At 40.8% G+C, this 17,624-nt stretch overlaps 1 protein-coding gene across 1 annotated transcript in view; it reads left to right on the forward strand.

Annotated features, from left to right (window-relative positions):
* The window catches only part of CNTNAP5 (contactin associated protein like 5), an 885,765-nt gene that overhangs the window by 597,999 nt on the left and 270,142 nt on the right, over positions 1–17,624 (forward strand). Inside the window, exon 13 of the mRNA XM_030800870.1 lies at positions 9,640–9,840. Coding sequence (XP_030656730.1) covers positions 9,640–9,840 — 201 coding nt within the window. The remainder of the gene's footprint in view (positions 1–9,639; positions 9,841–17,624) is intronic.

Below are 17,624 nucleotides of genomic sequence, written 5' to 3' on the forward strand. Positions count from 1 at the left end.
TAGTTCCATTAGATTCTTTTCTCATCATTCTGTCTTCTATATATATATATATGATATATATGAGATACACATATAATACATATATACGATATATATGAGATACACATATAATACATATATGTGATATATATGAGATACATATATAATATATATGATACATATATATAAAATACATATATATGTATCTTCTCTCACAGTGAGTTGTTGTTTCAGCAATGTCAGTATATTTACCCATTTGCTCCATTCTACAGTATGCAAACAATCATTTCAGAATTACTTCAGCAATATCATATCAATAACAATGTAAACTTAAAGATTTCCTTGAATTTTAATTTTTATCCTTAGAATTTATTCTGCCAAGGGTGTATAGTAAGACAGAATACTATTTGAAAGTTGCTTAAATTAACTTGTTTCTTTTTTATAGTTATTTTATCAATTTAATGTACAGCTAGGCTTTTTAGTTTCTGATTAATATTCAACTTCAGGACTTGCCTTTTCTTTATCCTTTTGATTTTAACAGTGTAAAGCATTTTCATGTTACAAAAGTCAAATGCAGACAAATATGCACACACTGGCTGATTAAAGACATTTTGCTCTCATTCGTATTGCCTTCATCTTGTTCTTACCCAACTGATATAAATAGTTCTTAAGGTAACTATTTATATCAGTTTGTCCTTTCTGTGTGCATTCATTTTTCTCTTTTATGCCTTCACGAAATGTATCATACTCTTTTGTGCATCAATACCTTGATTTTGTCACTTTACAATATACAGTGGAAATCATTCTAGATCAGTTTACAGAGATCTTATGTATTATTTATTATGGCTGCATTATACTTTACTGTGTCAGTTAACAATGCTTTATTCGATCAGACGCCTATGGATGTGTATTTAATTTTTTTCCAATATTCTGCTATTTGCAATATATAACCTCGGCTGAACAGCAGAATTTCAAGTATGTATCTAAACATCTTTTCCCACCATGTGTCACTTTCATGCTGATTTCAAAAGCTGTCACTGAAGTGGATAAAAATTCTGGTAGTCCTTTAAGCGTTTAGTAGTAAGTGAATACCTACTTTAGGCCAGATGTTAGGGACACAGAGATTTCTGAGACAGGTTTTCATATGTAGTACTTGCAGTTTAGCATGGGATGCTGAGGAAACAGGTTGTTGTAATACCATGTAAATGCGACAAGCACGGGATGCTGGCAGGACCGGAAAAGACCACCCATTGGAGAGGACACCAGCATCACACAATCTCATTCATCTTGTGGTGAGCTCCAGAGTAGAGATGTCAGCTGGAAGAAAGATGAGTAATTCTGCTCTTGTCTCTGAGTTTTCTTTTTGTCAATCCCCTCCAGAATCAGAATATAAGCTCCATGAGAGGAGAGTAACTAGACGCTCTCACCCTTAGAGAAGGCGTCTCTTCTTTTCTGACCTGGTACAAGGAGATATAAATGCTGCCTTTGGATATCTCTTCAAAGGACAAAGGCTAGCCCTTTGCAATCAGCTCACTAGCTCATGACATCCTCCGAGTTCAATACTGGCTACTTTAGATCTTATAAATAGAGGGACAATAAGTACTATTATACTATTACAGCACAACAAACACAAGAACTGTTTATTATAAACTTGTGTTCCAGTGCATTTATTATGTACTTGTGTGAGTCCCCAGTCTTATCCTCAGCGTGCACCAAAATAGAGCCTATGACCGTGATACTCCTAATGACCTCATAAAGCCTTCTAATGGCAATCAAAACACTATCGACAGACTCACAGTCCTCTTTCCATCAGGTGACTTAGACTTAGGGCTTCTTTTCTCCTTTTCCTTTGCCCAAAATGCCAATACACTGAGTATGGGGGGATGGTATCTTGTTCCCAACCCCTCCCCCTGCAGTCCGCCCTTTGCTGCTGCAGATATTCTTCCCAACAGGAATGCAACACAAGGCAGTCTGCCTTCCTAGAACCAGCTGTGAACTCCCTGAGCTCAGGGTCCAGCCTGTTAACGAAACTTGGACCTCTCATCCGACCCCTTTCCAGTCCCTAACTTAGTGCTCTGCATACACTAGGTGTCTAAATTAAATAATAATAATAATAATAAACTAGTGAATAACAAATAAACAAATATGATACAGTGCACATAGAATCCGTTCCACACCACTACCCCCCAAGACCATAAAATAAATTTCCCAGGTCTCTTTGATCATGCCTATTTTAAAGCAAGAAAAAAAGAAAAAAATTACCCCCCTGAAAAGATACATAAAAAGTAAAGGCTAAAGTGAAGTGTGAAGATAAATCAGCCAAGTATGTTGTCTGGAAGTCGTAAAGTGTGGCCCACTCAGGCAGGTGGAAGGCAGTAATGGATGGAGCCCGCCGCGTTGCGGTGTCTGCATGGCATTAATGCAGAGCGCATGGTAGCCCTACCAGCCACCCTGAACCGGTAATACGCACGCCCCCAAACAGCTAAAACCCAGACACTAAAAGCAGCCACGTCTGCCGTGGTTTTAGTGAGGCACGGATGGATTCTCGCACAGACAGCTGGGCTGGTACACATGGGAGGGAAAACAGCTCCTGGGGGATATCTGAAGCCTTTTAAAGGAATTGGAAATCACTTTACACCAATTGTCTCCCTTCCTTTTAAAGGTCGGGTGGGGGGAAGGTGGAATGTACCCCCTCAGTAAAGGTTCCCAGAAGTGTTTCTAATAATGAAATAATCTTTTCACATCCTCCCGGATTCGCTTCAACAGAACGGCTCATAGCAGTTCAACTTTGACTTGGAGTCAGGTACCAGGCGAAGGGTTAGGAACGAGGAGCAGGCTGGGCGCGGTGGCTCACGCCTGTAATCCCAGAACTTTGGGATGCCAAGGCAGGAAGGTTACCTGAGGTGGAAGTTCAAGACCAGCCTAACCAACCTGGAGAAACCCTGTCTGTACTAAAAAATACAAAATTAGCTGAGCGTGGTGGTGCATGACTGTAATCCCAGCTACTTGGAAGGCTGAGGCAAGAGAATCGCTTGAACCCGGGAGGCAGAGGTTGCAGTGAGCTGAGATTACGCCACTGCACTCCAGATTGGGCAACAAAAGCAAAACTCCTTCTCAAAAAAAAAAAGGAAGCAGGAGCACCTACTCAGAGCCAGCACCATGCTCAGTTCAACCCTATGCTTTTTATTCAGTGTTTATGACAACACTGCACAATGAGTTATGCCATTTACAGAGGAGACTGAGGCTGGGGGAGGTGATAAGTGTCTTGCATGTCCAGGAATCCAGTGGGTGGCAGAGCTGACATTGGAAGCCAGCCCTGATGATGGCAAAGCTCAAGCTTCCCCTCATCACATTTGCCTCCGTGAACCATGAAGCCCTTTCCAAGCCTATATTTACTCAGCAGTCATTACCTATGATTTAAATGGAGAGATAAGGGAGAAACATATGAAAAATTAAATAACTATCAATGCAAAATGACAAGAGATATCACAAGACTGCCCATGACTAGATGGAAAATGAGAGGTAGAGACAGTACTTTGAGGATTATTTAAAGTGTCTTTACCCTTGGCATAGAAAATTCACTTTGTCAACATAGATAACTACAGCAGAAGTGACCCTGGGGACCTTAATATAGACTTGCTCGATTACAATAGGAGTATAAGTGAATTGGCACACTGTTCAAAGGATGAGAAGCAGCTCCCCACAGTGATTTCAGTTCAATTAAGCTGGGTATTGACAATCTGTAGCCTTCCCTTCCTTCCAAGCACGTTGATATAAAAATTGCAGTTTTTTTCTGGCTCCGCAAAGAGACAGGTATGTGTGTAGAATGAGGTCTTATTAATCAGAGTTATTTCTTGTGTGTCCTTTTTTACTTTCCTTTTGTTTGCTATTTCTTCTGAGTTGTGATCCCCATGGTAACAGATGGAATTGCTTACAGCGTCTGTAATTACTATTATTAATAATAATGATCATCATAATCAGACCAATCTGATATGATGAGAGAAAAAAATATGAAAGAAAATTAAATTGTGGCTCTGTATGTAAACCATTTACAGCTTCCAAAATGAGAGCCAGAGGAAACAGGTAGGTCACATAGAGATCCACTAGTGAAGGCTGTCTGGGAGCTTTTCTGGGGTAATGACCAGGGAAGATTTTACCACACTGATGCGAATACAAAATGTTTCAGAATATTCCACCATTACTACTCTGCTGGCTCTTTGTACAGCCTCTTTTTCCTTTCTCTTTTTGTTATTGTTGAGTGTGCATGTGTGTGTTTTGATCTTTTAACTTGAGACTTCTCTTCAGTTTGGGCCATTACATAATACAGGCTTAAAAGAGCAGCTTCAGAAATGCTGAAACTAAGAACCTGACAGTATACAAAGGACTAATTAGTTTCTTCACTTGACGAAGCCATCCAGAAGTGCTAACTCAGGTGCTCAGTGCTAGCTTAGGCTCTGGTAGCCTGAGGATGAAAGACCACTCTTGACCTTGGAAGTTCTCAAGGAAAAGAGTTCACAGACTTCACTGCGCAGGGCTCTCTAATAACCTCTACCCACCAACTCTGCCCCAGACAGATCTCTGGAAAGCCCCTCCTCCTTTACTTGTAGTCTACAGAATATTTATAACAGCCTCAGACATTTGTCATTCTTGTGTACACAACTTTCTCCCCAGATGATGGTAGGCTTTTGGTGAAGTTAACATATTTTCCTCCAGTGTATGTACTCTGGTGGATAGTAGAGCACTAACTGGGCACATATTTAAACACAAGAATGAATTATGCATTTCATGTCCTAAAAGATCTCATAGCTTTATGAAGAAATGAACTTGAAAGCTCAAAATCACAATGCAACTTGGGAAATACTTTACTGGTTTATATGTCAATACACGGTCTGTCTTTGGAAGCCATGGGGCACAGTATTTGATGGCCCATAACTCATAGTTCCTTTCTACATGAAGAAGGCATGATAGCTGCTCTGGATCTGGATCATGAGATCGTTCACACTCATGCCAACCCACTGTGCTGAATGCAACTTTAAAAAAGCTAATATTTCACTTAGATGACTACTACTTTCAGCGAACTAGAATGCTTAGTGAAGTGGCCCTATTTCCTTTCCCAGCTAATGATTAACAGGTTCCTGCCTGTTCAAAAATCTCCAGATGCAGTCCTCTCCTAAGCAAAAGAATTGATCTGGGTTAGTCAATACATGTATGCCTTTGAGCAGTGAAAGAGAAGAGGCTATGTTTCTAATCGTGGGATTGAGTAGTGGTGTGCAGTAGAAGTAATGAAAGAGAAAAATGAACTGGGTAGCAAAAGTAGTATCAGAGGGCAATGTTTTTCCAGGTTTCTGGGTCCATGAGTACTAAAGAACAAATTATCTTGAAGGAATTTCAGGAAATGCAAAGGACACAAATCAAGACAGAGATACATAGGGCTATTCTATAGTGGAAAAAAAAAACTTGTTAACCTCACACTTGTTAACCTCATTTGCAGAGTATGCTCCCCATCGCAGTCCTCTAAGGAATGAAGTCCAAGCCCTCACTCTAATGTTGTAGAAAACTTCTAATGTTTAGAGTCTTTACTCATTTGAGTGCCAGACGGTCTATGTGTACCAAATCATTATAATACTTTTATGGATGCAAAGATTGGTGTAAATATGATCATTTTCCAATGAGGAAACCTCAGAAATGTTATGAAACTTGCCAAAAGCTTTACTGCTGACATGGAGCAGAACATAGATTCCAATCTGAATAGGATTGTTTCTAAAGCCAACCTGTTTCATGGTATTATTGGTACCGTTGCTGCTTTTCAAATATTACCAATGAGAAAACTGGGCTTTGAAGAAGTAATAATTTCATCAAGGTTGCTCCCACAGTTAGTGTTGTGCCGGCACACAAACCCAGATTTGCTGACTCCAGAGCCCATACTGTGTTCACTAACCTCCACTGTCCATCTAACTTAACCATCTTGAACATTTAGCTTTGTGGGTCCAATTTTCACTGAAGTCATGTGTGACTCCACTTAAAAGAGAATCTCCACCTCTTCACCCATCTAAAGGATGGTCAAAATGAATTTTGCTTGTTAAAAAATCATTCAGAGATGACTTTCACATAAACCTCTCCAGCTCAAACCACCCTTCCCTAGCCTAGAGCAGGCATCAGGTGTATCTGTCACCAAAGCTGACTTTCTTTCAGTGGCATTAACACCTGACCTTTCAATATTTAGTCAGGATGCAGGGCTAAATCTACACAACCACCAATGCAGCTGAGGAAGAAAAGATAGGAAGCGAGGAAAAATATTATGGCAATAATATTAGTGGCTTTAAGATGAAAGATTGACTTTCTAATACAACTTTATTTTCTTCATTGCCAAAAGCAATATGATATTGGTAAAGTAATTCAATGAATAAGGAAATCAATAAATGAATGTATGAACAATCAGATGAATTAATATATGGATATGAAAATCTATGTTTACTTAGAAGGAAATATAAATCTATATGAATTAGTAAATGTGGAGACCAATTTTGGAATCAGATTGGATGCACTGAGACTGGGGACAAGTCTAAGAGACAGATACATATGACATAGGTGGAAAAAATGTTATATATTTACTTCCTTGTTTTAGTCTTTATCCTGCTGTCTCCCAGGAGAACAGTAATCAGAGGACACAGGGCAGATTCAAAATAAAAGCCAGCTCAGGGGCTGTAGGTTTCAAGCAATCATTTCTCCTGTCCCTCATACAGTGTTTGAAGCTAAGGATTGTGATGTCAGTTATATATATCATATGATCACACACACATAAACACACACATACACCCACACACACTGTGTGTGGTGGATTATTGTGAGTACTGGAGATAATCTATGCTAAATGTGCTAGTATAAACCAGTAACACAACATTTAGTATTATAGGTAAGACAGGGTTTTCCTTTTCTTCTTTGTATAAGCATCATGAACATTTCAAAACTGTCCATCTTAATTTCTCCCTCTACAATATTTCATTATGGATGGATAAGATTTTTGGTTATTTTATCAGCATTTGTCTATACTGGTATGAATAACATTTTAAAAGTTTTGGTTTAATTGTTTTTATAATATTATTATCTTTACCAACATGAATTGTCTTATTTTTGTTTTTAAAGTCAAAAGCAAATAACATCAATTTGTTTAGACTTTATGGAAAATATAATCTTAGGTTGGAAGCAGTGGCTCATGTCTATAATCCCTGCACTTTGGCAAGTTGTTTGAGGCCAGGAGTTCAAGACCAGCCTGGGCAATATAATGAGAGCCCAACTCTAAAAAACTTTTTAAAAATTATCTGAGTGTGATGGTACATACCTGTGGTTCCAGCTACTTGGGAGTCTGAGGCAGGAGGATCGCTTGAGCCCAGGTGGCCAAGGCTGCAATGAGCCACGATCATGCCACTGTCCTCCAGCCTGGGCGACATAGCAAGCCCCAGTCTCTAAAAAATAAAATATAACCTTGCCTCAGTGAAACACTGGGGACATGTGGGTTATCAATGGGCTGGTTTTAGGAAATAGTCTTAAGACGAGTCAGAATGTTTGAGCACAATTTAATTTTTTGCTGTGTATTAGGCCATTTTTGCATTGCTAAATGGGAATACCTGAAACTGGGTGATTTAGAAAGAAAAGGAGTTTAATTAATTGGCTTATGGTTTTTCAAGATGTACAGGAAGCATGGTGATGGCATCTATCATCAGCTTCTGGGGAGGTCTCAGGGAGCTTACAATCATGGTGGAAGGTGAAGTGGGAGCAGGCAGTTCAGATGGCAAGAGCAGGAGTAAGAGAGACAGTGAATGGAAGGTGCCATGCACTTTAAACAACCAGATGTCACCATCACAAAGACAGCACCAAGCCATGAGGGATCCACTCCCATGACCCAAACACCTCCCTCTAGGTCCCATCTCCAACACTGGGGATTAGAATTCAACTTGAGATTTGGGCAGGGACAAATATCCAAACCATATCATGCTGCAAGAAGTATTTTCTTTTATAGAATTGGAAAATCCTTTAGAGATAATTAAAATCATGCTCTCTTTTTCTCCTGCTTCTAATATGTTGAAACTGAGGTCTGGAAAGATGAAACGAAATGTCCCAAGTTGTGTACAGAGCTAGTGAGGGAGAAAGGATTAACAAAGGTCACCCAAGTGGCCTATTCTTTTCTCTTTTCAGCTCAGTCATGCCAACTGCTGTGCTTCTGCTTCGTAGCTGTGCTAATTAATTGTGGTGACTTCCAGTGTATGTGCACATCATTACTGTCTCATGGATGTGCCTCAGGTCGTTTCTTTGCTTTCTGGACCTTAGTTTCTCCATTTGTAAGACTAAGAGGATGGGGAGGGAAGAAACCACATGATTTCTATGCTAGGTTCCTTTTCAGCTCTGAGAATTTATGAAGAGTAATGATGTAATTATGCGGGCAAGATTCTCAGATGACAAAAGCTTTTCAAGTCTTCCTACTTCCTCTTTTGCTGTATTTGAGAGGATGTTCAGAATTAAATTGCATGTCCAATTGCAGTAAATGTTTTAGCCTAGGTTATTACTACAGAGTGTCTGATACATCCCGGATAGAACCTTGCAACTTTGTATTTGTGGTTGCTTTTCCATATTACCAGTGCTACCAGGGTATTGCTCTCTTGTTTTTGTTGCAATTGTTGTTGTTTTCTTAACGGACTATAAAACTAAGCTTCAGAAAAGATAAGGGGGCTGGGCACGTTGGCTCATGCCTGTGGTCCCAGCTACTCGGGAGGCTACTTGGGAGAACTGATTGAGCCGGGGAGTTTGAAGCTACAATGAGTTATGATCACACTACTGCACTCTAGCCAGGGCAACAGAGAGATACCCTGTCTCTTTAATAATAATTTTTTTTTAATAAAAGGAAGTGATTTATTCAAGCTTGTTGTTGGCAGATACAGGCTTCAAATACAGATCTCCCATGCTCTAAGACCCAAACATCTCCCCTCTCTCACTGCCTCACTTTCTTTCGCCTATTAGGCAAAATATGTCTTTCCATCATGATTTAAAGGTCCTCATCTCTATGCTCTTTCATTGTAAATCTTCCCAAATATTTCTGGCAAAGAGAAGTAATATGGGGAATAAATACTAAACTAAACAAAACCCTACAATTAACTTCATTGCATGCAGAGTGTGGATCACATAATCTCAACCTTGTTCTCTGAGAAAATGGTTCTCTGAAAACATGCTAGTGTTTCTCTTGTGAGGAAGTGTGTCAGTAGCTTTGGAGTCAGACATCCTGGGCTCAGGTCCTTGCTTAGTCACTTATTAACTGTGGGATATTGGGTGAGCTGCCTAATTTTCATTCACATTTTCCTCATTTTTGACACAGTGGCATTGTCTCCCTTCCAACTTAGGCATTGTCGATTTTAACTGAGATCATGGGATTAAATGCTTGGTGTAGAGTCTGTGGGAAAAGGGCTCTGCAAATTGAGCTCTTAAGATTACTGACCCCCATACTAACTCTGGTGGAGCTCCATGGGGAACACAATTTCTCTGTCATACCCTCCATACAGTACCAGGGTGTTGATTAATGTTGCATGCCGAGTGGCCCATCACACTGCTCACATGCTCCATTTCTGACATTCCTTCTGACATCTCTTGCTTTGTGTTTTGTTGTCTGGGCAGAAGACAAGATCTGGACATCAGTGCAGCACAACAATACAGAGCTGACCCGAGTGCGGGGCGCCAACCCTGAGAAGCCTTATGCCATGGCCTTGGACTACGGGGGCAGCATGGAACAGCTGGAGGCCATGATCGATGGCTCTGAGCACTGTGAGCAGGAGGTGGCCTACCACTGCAGGAGGTCGCGCCTACTCAACACGCCAGGTAAGGCCTCTGCATGCATGACCACAGTGGGATAGATGGGACTCTCAGACCTGGAGTATTAGGCAAAGGAAAATTTGCCAAGAAGGGGGCTATAGTTACAGTTAGTCACTGTGCACTGGAGAGAAACACACCAGGAGGGGTCTGGTTATGTAGTAATCCTGGCTCTGAAATTCACCATGGAAGCTAGGGTGAGTTCTATCACCTCTCAAGGTTTTCTCTTCATCATAAAGAAAATGATTCCAACACCCACCCGGCAACATTTGTGAGAATGAAGAACATTGGAAGAGGAATGGGCCTCAAAGAGAGCATTTGAGTTTGACATAGAAAGTGTGGCCATGGGAAATGCTAGTTTGGGGAGAGAGAATAGAGCTTGATAAGGCACCAGGATCTCAGCACACCCACCCAAGAGGGGTGAGTTTTGTCTGGGGTGGAGGATGCCTGGATGCCTAAGGGGGCAGCGTTAGGCAGGCAGGCCAGCAAGGCAGGCAGGGCAAGGCTGTGGGTTCATGGCATGAACGGAGCCTGAGAAATGGGGGCTTTGGGTGAAATGAGTCTTTTTATAAGTAAAGTGTGCTTCTAGAAAAAAAATTAAACTGACACTGTATATTTATATATTTATTTTCCTATGGTTATTTTTTATAGTAAATGGATGATTTAGTTATTAACATGCTTAGAAAAGGAAACAAAACAATAAAAACAACTTCTAGAACTGCTTACCAAGACTCTGAAGAGTTTCTGTAAAATGTAAGATAGGGTTCATCAAAATTTACATGTTCCCTGGGAGTCAGTCATTTTCTTGTGAATGTCAGTTCATCATATGTTTCATGGGAGACAAAAGGACAAAAGATCTGAAGTATCTAAGAAAGGGTGTTATAATCTCTAGCCTCAAGAAACTTACATTCCAGCACTTAGAAGTTAAGAACTTTGAAAGGCTGGGGAAAAAATGGAGAATAAAATATCAACAAAGGGGAAATCATAGAAACCTCACTAAATTCAACAGAATGCCTCCTTGATCTAGGATCTTCAGGGAAGATGTTGTTCCACGTAAGTGAATTTTCCAGATAACTGTCACTTATCCTTTTAAGCACCAAAAATCTTTCCAAAGAATTTTTAACTATTTGAAATGAAAATCTTTCTCAAATGGATTACATGCTTCCATGCCTTCTTAAACAGAGAATTCTGAACACAAAATGTACCCTTTTCTGATGACTCAGGATCAGCATTGTGAAAATCAATTATTGTACTCTCCTTAGATTCAGCCAGGCTTGCAGGGCTGATTAGAACAGAGGTACCGGTTTGTGTCCCTTTACCCAGCATTCTCAGAGGGTGCTGCCCTGCCAGAGTCAATGTTTATATTTATGTGTATTTCCCTCTCCATGCCTGTCAAGCCTGCACATGCTACCTCAGCACTGTTCTCAGGCTGCCTGTCTCCAGAAATGCCCTTCCCACTTTTCATTGTGTTGTTTCTAGTTTTTGAAGGTTTGGGTTTGGCAGAATTGTAGGACTAATGGCAGGGTATGTTCATTCTGACTATGGGACTTCCTTTAGCATATGCACTCTGTGATATCAATTTGGCTACACCATTGTCTTTGCAAATGTGTTCTTTTCCTAACTCAGCTGCCTCACTGTCGCTGACCTTATTTGAATGGGAGGGCATGGGTTTGGCAGCAAGTCATATTGGGAGTAAGGGCTTTATGCTGTCATTTACCAGTTATGTGACCTTGTGCAAGTTGCTCAATTTCTGCAGTTTCAATTTCACCACCTGAAAAGTTTGCATGAAAATCCTGAACCCATGCAGTTGATCTGAGGATGGAAGAAAAAATTTAGTCTGAACTCCTTGTGCTATGCCTGGTACATAATAGGTATTCAACAAATACTGGTGTCCTTATTCATAGCTTCCATTGCAGCAGGGAACATCCAAAATGTGTTCCATAATGGGAAACAAGCACAAAGGGAAATTTTATTTCTATTTTAACAATGTAAATAGAATAATTGTAATAATTATGTAGTAACAGAATTGATTAGAAAACTCAATGTAGATAATCTCATCTCCTGAAGATGGCAACTTTAACATTCAGATGTGAATCCTTCCAGACATCCTTCCATGTTTATATGCTCAAAGGCACAAGGAAGACACACCGTATTTTTGTGCATGAGGGTCTTCATTAATCCTCTTTTCCCCATGTGTTCTGAATCAAAAGGAGGGAGATAAAGGAGGACAATGGGTATGTACGCTCAGTGTCTACTTTCTTCTCGTGAGCTGGCTTGGAGAATGTAGCATGAACCACTTTGTCCTCTTGGCTTCCACCTCCAGACCAGACACTGCTTGTGGGGCAAGAGAGTACTCATTTACCCAGACAGTCCCATAGAGGTGTGACCTAGCTTCACATTTTCACTGCGAGGACAGAAGCCACCTCATCCCCCATGCATGTGAGCTCACCTTCTGGAATAGCAGGAATGGGAAAAACAATATACAACATTTGTAGCCACATGGATTCAACAGCCAGCACCCAGGGCATACACCTACAGGAATGCTTTCCTGGTCCTTATTATTACTAAGCCACTCCACTCCCTTCCCAAGGGGAAGCCCAAGGACAGAAGTGGAGGAGGGTAGAGGCCATCTCCTCCTTCCTATCTAAGATTCTGGAAGAATTTTGTGTAAGTTTTTCCTTTATCAGATGAATCTGTGGTCTATGCTGGGAAGAGATTCCCGACCCTGTGATACTCTTTTATAACCTGTACTTGTCACACACAGAAAATGTAACAAATACCTTTCTATATCAATAAATACAACTTCATATCATCATTTTCATTAACTATAGAGTATTTTATTATATGGAGGTACTCCAATGAACAAATCTCCTATTTGGACGTGTAGATTGTTTCAATTTTTTTCGCTATTATACATAATACTGCAGAACAGTTTTACACTTAGATCTTTGTGAACATAACTGATTATATCCTCAGGACAAATTCCTTGAGGTGCCATTTGCAGGGCAGTGAGTATGCATATTTTTAAGACTCTTGCCACATTGAATTCTGCAATGCATCAAGGTTGTACCAATTTATACTCCCAACAACACTATGAGACTGAGTGCCCATTTCCCCGCGAGAGATACTATTATCTTCCTTTAACTTTGACAATGTGATAAGTGCAAAGGTGGGGAGTCAAAGATGATTATAAATAGTTTTGTTGTTAATTTTTAAAAGTGTGCAGCCTGATTTCCGTAGCCTATTGGCTATTGCTAACTAGTAGCCAGGGTGAGTAGACGTTATGAAAAATTATTAATTGTGGCTGCAGGTGCATTTAAATCAATAACAGAATGTCGGGGATGCCTTGTGGCCATAGGCTCTCCTATATACTATGCCCAATAGTTAATAAATGGATACAATATAAGAAGGCAAAATGAAAGAAAAATAAAGATATATTTAAATGGCCAATAATGACTGAGATTTCTTGTTTGAGGATATGTGTGGGGTGAGCTACTGGAATTATCTCTAACCCAGGCAACAGATCTGCACCATAACAGTCATTGTCCCCATCTGATATTTCAGGAAACAGAAGCTCAGAGAGAATAAGATGCTTGTTTAATGCCACACAGAGAGGGGCAGATCTAACTCTTGCAACCAAAATCTCCTGAAGTCAGAGCAAAAGTGCTATTTCTGATACATCACAAAAGTGGCAAAGAGCCAAGAGTTACAAGGAAATGAAGGAGTCAGAAAAAACTTGATTTCGTGTACATTTCCTTATTGTGTAGGAAAATGGAAGGAGAGAGAAGTGCACCCAGCACTGTCTCTGTGAAGGCCACGGAGTTGTCAGAGTTGCCAGAACTGGGCACATTCCTGGGCAGCATCAGAGGGTTTGCGTCATTCTGGCCTAGACACAGTAGCTTCCATGGCTTACACACCCCTTCACGGGAAGGCCTGTGTATCCCTACACAGCATCCCCAGAGCCCCCTTCTGCCTGCTCTCGGTTCCAGCGACGGCTCTGGTTCCATTCATTTAGCAGCAACAGAGGGAGAAGGAAGAGACAGGCAGGATAAAGTCATGCATGGGTCACCACTGGGCCTTTTTCATTCAGTTGGTGACTGAACCATGACACTGTCATTTTATGACAGTCTCCTTGGATATTTTTTCCCAGAACTACTGATAAGTGCCAACCAATGGAATGCATCCTCCATCTCTGTAGCTGAAGGTTTATACTAGAAACTCTCTCCAATGTCTCACCAGGACACCCGTATCCCAGGGAAAGTGTCTTTGTGATTCTCATGGATCTTTGTCTTTCCCCTCACTCTGCTTGCTGCTTTCTACTCTGAGCTTTCTGCAGGGCCAGAGGCCCGGTGCTACAGTGCAGCTTCCAGTGCAGAGCCCAGGGTGGGAGAATCACCACAGCCTGCCAGTACTCACAGTACCTTGTCACGGGGAAGGAGGCGGCCACTTATCCCCACAGAAAAAGGCTTCCTTGGTTGAGCCCAGACCTTTTCTCTCTTGTCAGCACCTTCATAGGCATTTTGCCTGAGGCTAGAGTCCTGAAGGCGACATGTGATGAGCATACGAAATGAAACAGGAGGACAAAAAAATAAATATCAAAGCCATAGTCTGGAAGATTCTTTAATCACATGGCTAATTAGCTCTATAACTCATAACTTTCCCCTGGAAGGAGGACAAGATGGAGAGGGGCATAGGCAAGTGACTACATGGGGAAACTGAGTGCCCAGATCTCCGCTGGGAATGGGCATTCCAAGGCCTGCCTATCCCACAATTCTCTTGCAATAGTCTCCATGGTGCCTTGAAAGCCCCCCGCCACTGGATTCAGTCACTGGGATGTCAGTATCTGGTGTAGGCATCCTCTTGAACTCACCACTCCATGTAATGGAAGTCTATTTGTGGAAACCCTCTTCAGTAAAGCTGTGAGCTCTCGCAGGCAGAGGGAAGAAGTCAATATTGAAACACGTGAAAGCACTGGAAATTCAGACTCCATTACTTCGAAATCTAATGGCTGTAGGACAGCCTGAGCTGGAATTTACTTTGGTTTTTCTGAACAGAAAGCATTTGCGGAGCAAATCAGTCATGCAAGCAAGATTGCCGTGAGGATTGTGTAAGTTCTTCAGGAGCCCTAAGAATCCAGAGCCCTACAGCACCACAGAACCTCTGTTTACCTACCAGTAACATGCTGGTTAAAAGCCATTCCTATTAATTCACTCATGCAGCTGGGAGTGGTTTCTACCTGCAGTCAATTACTTTACCTAGTTATGTTACAATGGAATTTAAAGGGACAGCATGCTATTTCTTTTAAAGTATTCTAAAATTCTGATTTTTTTTCTTTAATTACTGATACTTTAGTGAGCATACAGCTAACTGACTATATATGCCATATATAATAATCTAGATTATATAATACATAGTATATAGTATGGATAAATATACATATATATGATAGTATATAGTATGTAGTATATAGTATGGATAAATATACATATATATAAAATATATGATGGATATACTGTATAGTATATGCTATGTCATATTTGTCCATAATGGTATATACATTCATCACGTACTCTTTATGTGTCCAAACAGCTCTGTAAATGCACTTGTGCATATTAATTCTGTTTATTTGCAATATTCCCCTTCACATGTGAAAAATTAATGATTTAGTTTAGAAAGCTGAGTAAGGAATTGTGATGTAGAAAAGTCAAATTACAGGTAGAAAAGAAACAGAACATCAACATACTCTGGGGTTCACAAAACTAAAAATGCTTTATTCTCAATACTTGTACCACCCAAGATCAATTAGCAGAATTAACATTTTTCTTTCACACACTAGGCATTTTTGAGTATCTGTTTTGTGCCAGGCACTGGGGAGTGAAAATAAAACACTGAAAAAATAGAGTTCTTGCCTGCATACTTGTAGTAGGGAAGACAGAAACATCACCCCACAGCCCCCCCACCCCGACAACACGCACACACAGAATCAGTGCATGCTGAAAGTGACGCTGAAAGGTCCAGAAGGACAAAGGACTAGAGTGTCAGTGGATGTGGGGAGCTGCATCTCACATGGGGTGGTGGGAAAGTCCTGGTGTGTAGGAGCTATACAGCAGGACCCTGAATGAAGGGACAGGATGAAGCAGGCGCCTGTTTGGGGTGGAAGATTCCAGGCTGAGGAATAGCCAGAAGGCCAGTGTGGCTAGAGGAGCAGCAAGGGTGGGAGGAAAATGATGGAAAGTGGTATCCAGAGCCCAGATTTTACAAAACCTGGGACTGTGAATTTTATTCTAAGAGTAAAGGGAAGTCACTGGAAGATTTTAAGCAGAGGATTCTTTTTCTATTTCAGATCCAAAGGGTAATGTCAGTTTATGTAAGTCAGGCTAAACCAGGTAGAAATAATTTCATATGAATAATTTGATAAGCACATAGACACTTTAGGTCACCCCCTATGCCTGGTGAACTGGAAAAAGCTATGAGCTCCCTGAAGGAAGAAATATGTCTTATATCACTCTGTTACCTCACATTCCAATTCTGGGGTGTGTGTGGAAGGCTCAGTGACCGCCTTGGATCCCCTCTGATTCATGGTGGTGCTTCTGTTCTTTCTCACCCAATTAACTAAGCTGAGATTGCTTTGGCTACTTCACTCACTGTGTTCTTGCTGCGGCCCACTTTCACCATGCTCACAAAGCTTGGAGGTCTGTGTCAGAGAGCTGCAATCTTTGCACCGTGTCACCACCTCTGCTCCCATATATCTTTCCTTTCTTCTTTCCTTCTTTCCTTCATCTCTTTCTTTGTTCCTTCCTTCTTTCCTAACCACTCCCCCTGCCTCCACAGACACACGCCTAAACATACACAAATAAGTGGGTAGAACTGATCCCCAGTGTCTACAGTTCTTCCACACCAGAATTAAAACCACAAACTTATATTATGACATCTGGAAGACAAAATATCAGGGTAGTATTTGACTTTTTTTTTTTACTTATTTCTTAAATTATACTCCCTATCATCATCATCTTTTTCTTCTTCTTCTTCTTCTTCTTATTATTATTATTATTATGTTTTAAGTTCTGGGATACATGTGCAGAATGTGCAGGTTTGTAACGTAGGTATACATGTGCCATGGTGTTTTGCTGCACCTATCAACCCGCCATCTAGGTTTTAAGTCCAGCATGCATTAGGTATTTGTCCTAATGCTCTCCCTCCCCTTTCCCCCAACCCTCCAATGAGCCCCAGTGTGTGATGTTTCCCTCCCTGTGTCCATGTGTTCTCATTGTTCAATTCCCACTTATGAGTGAGAACATGCAGTGTTTGGTTTCTGTTCCTGTGTTACTTTGCTGAGAATGTTGGTTTTCAGCTTCATCCATGTCCCTGCGAAGGACATGAGGTCATTCTTTTTTATGGCTGCATAGTATTCCATGGTGTATATGTGCCACATTTTCTTTATCCAGTCTATCATTGATGGACATTTAGGTTGGTCCCAAGTCTTTGCTATTGTAAATAGTGCTGCAATAAACATACGTGTGCATGTGTCTTTATAGTAGAATGATTTATAATCCTTTGGGTTATATACCCAGTAATGGGATTTCTGCATCAAATGATTTTATATGTATATTTACCAAAAAGCTATTTCTACTTTATATACAACAAGAATATAATAAACCCAGGTGGGCTGGGTGCCATGGCTTACACCTTTAATCCCAGAGTTTGAGAGGCCGAGGTGGGAGGATGGCTTGAGACCAGGAGCTGCAGATCAGCTTGGGCAACAAAGCAAGACCTTGACCCTACAAAAAATATTT

This window comes from Nomascus leucogenys, chromosome 20 (genome assembly GCF_006542625.1).
Source record: "Nomascus leucogenys isolate Asia chromosome 20, Asia_NLE_v1, whole genome shotgun sequence".
Lineage (NCBI taxonomy): Eukaryota > Metazoa > Chordata > Mammalia > Primates > Hylobatidae > Nomascus > Nomascus leucogenys.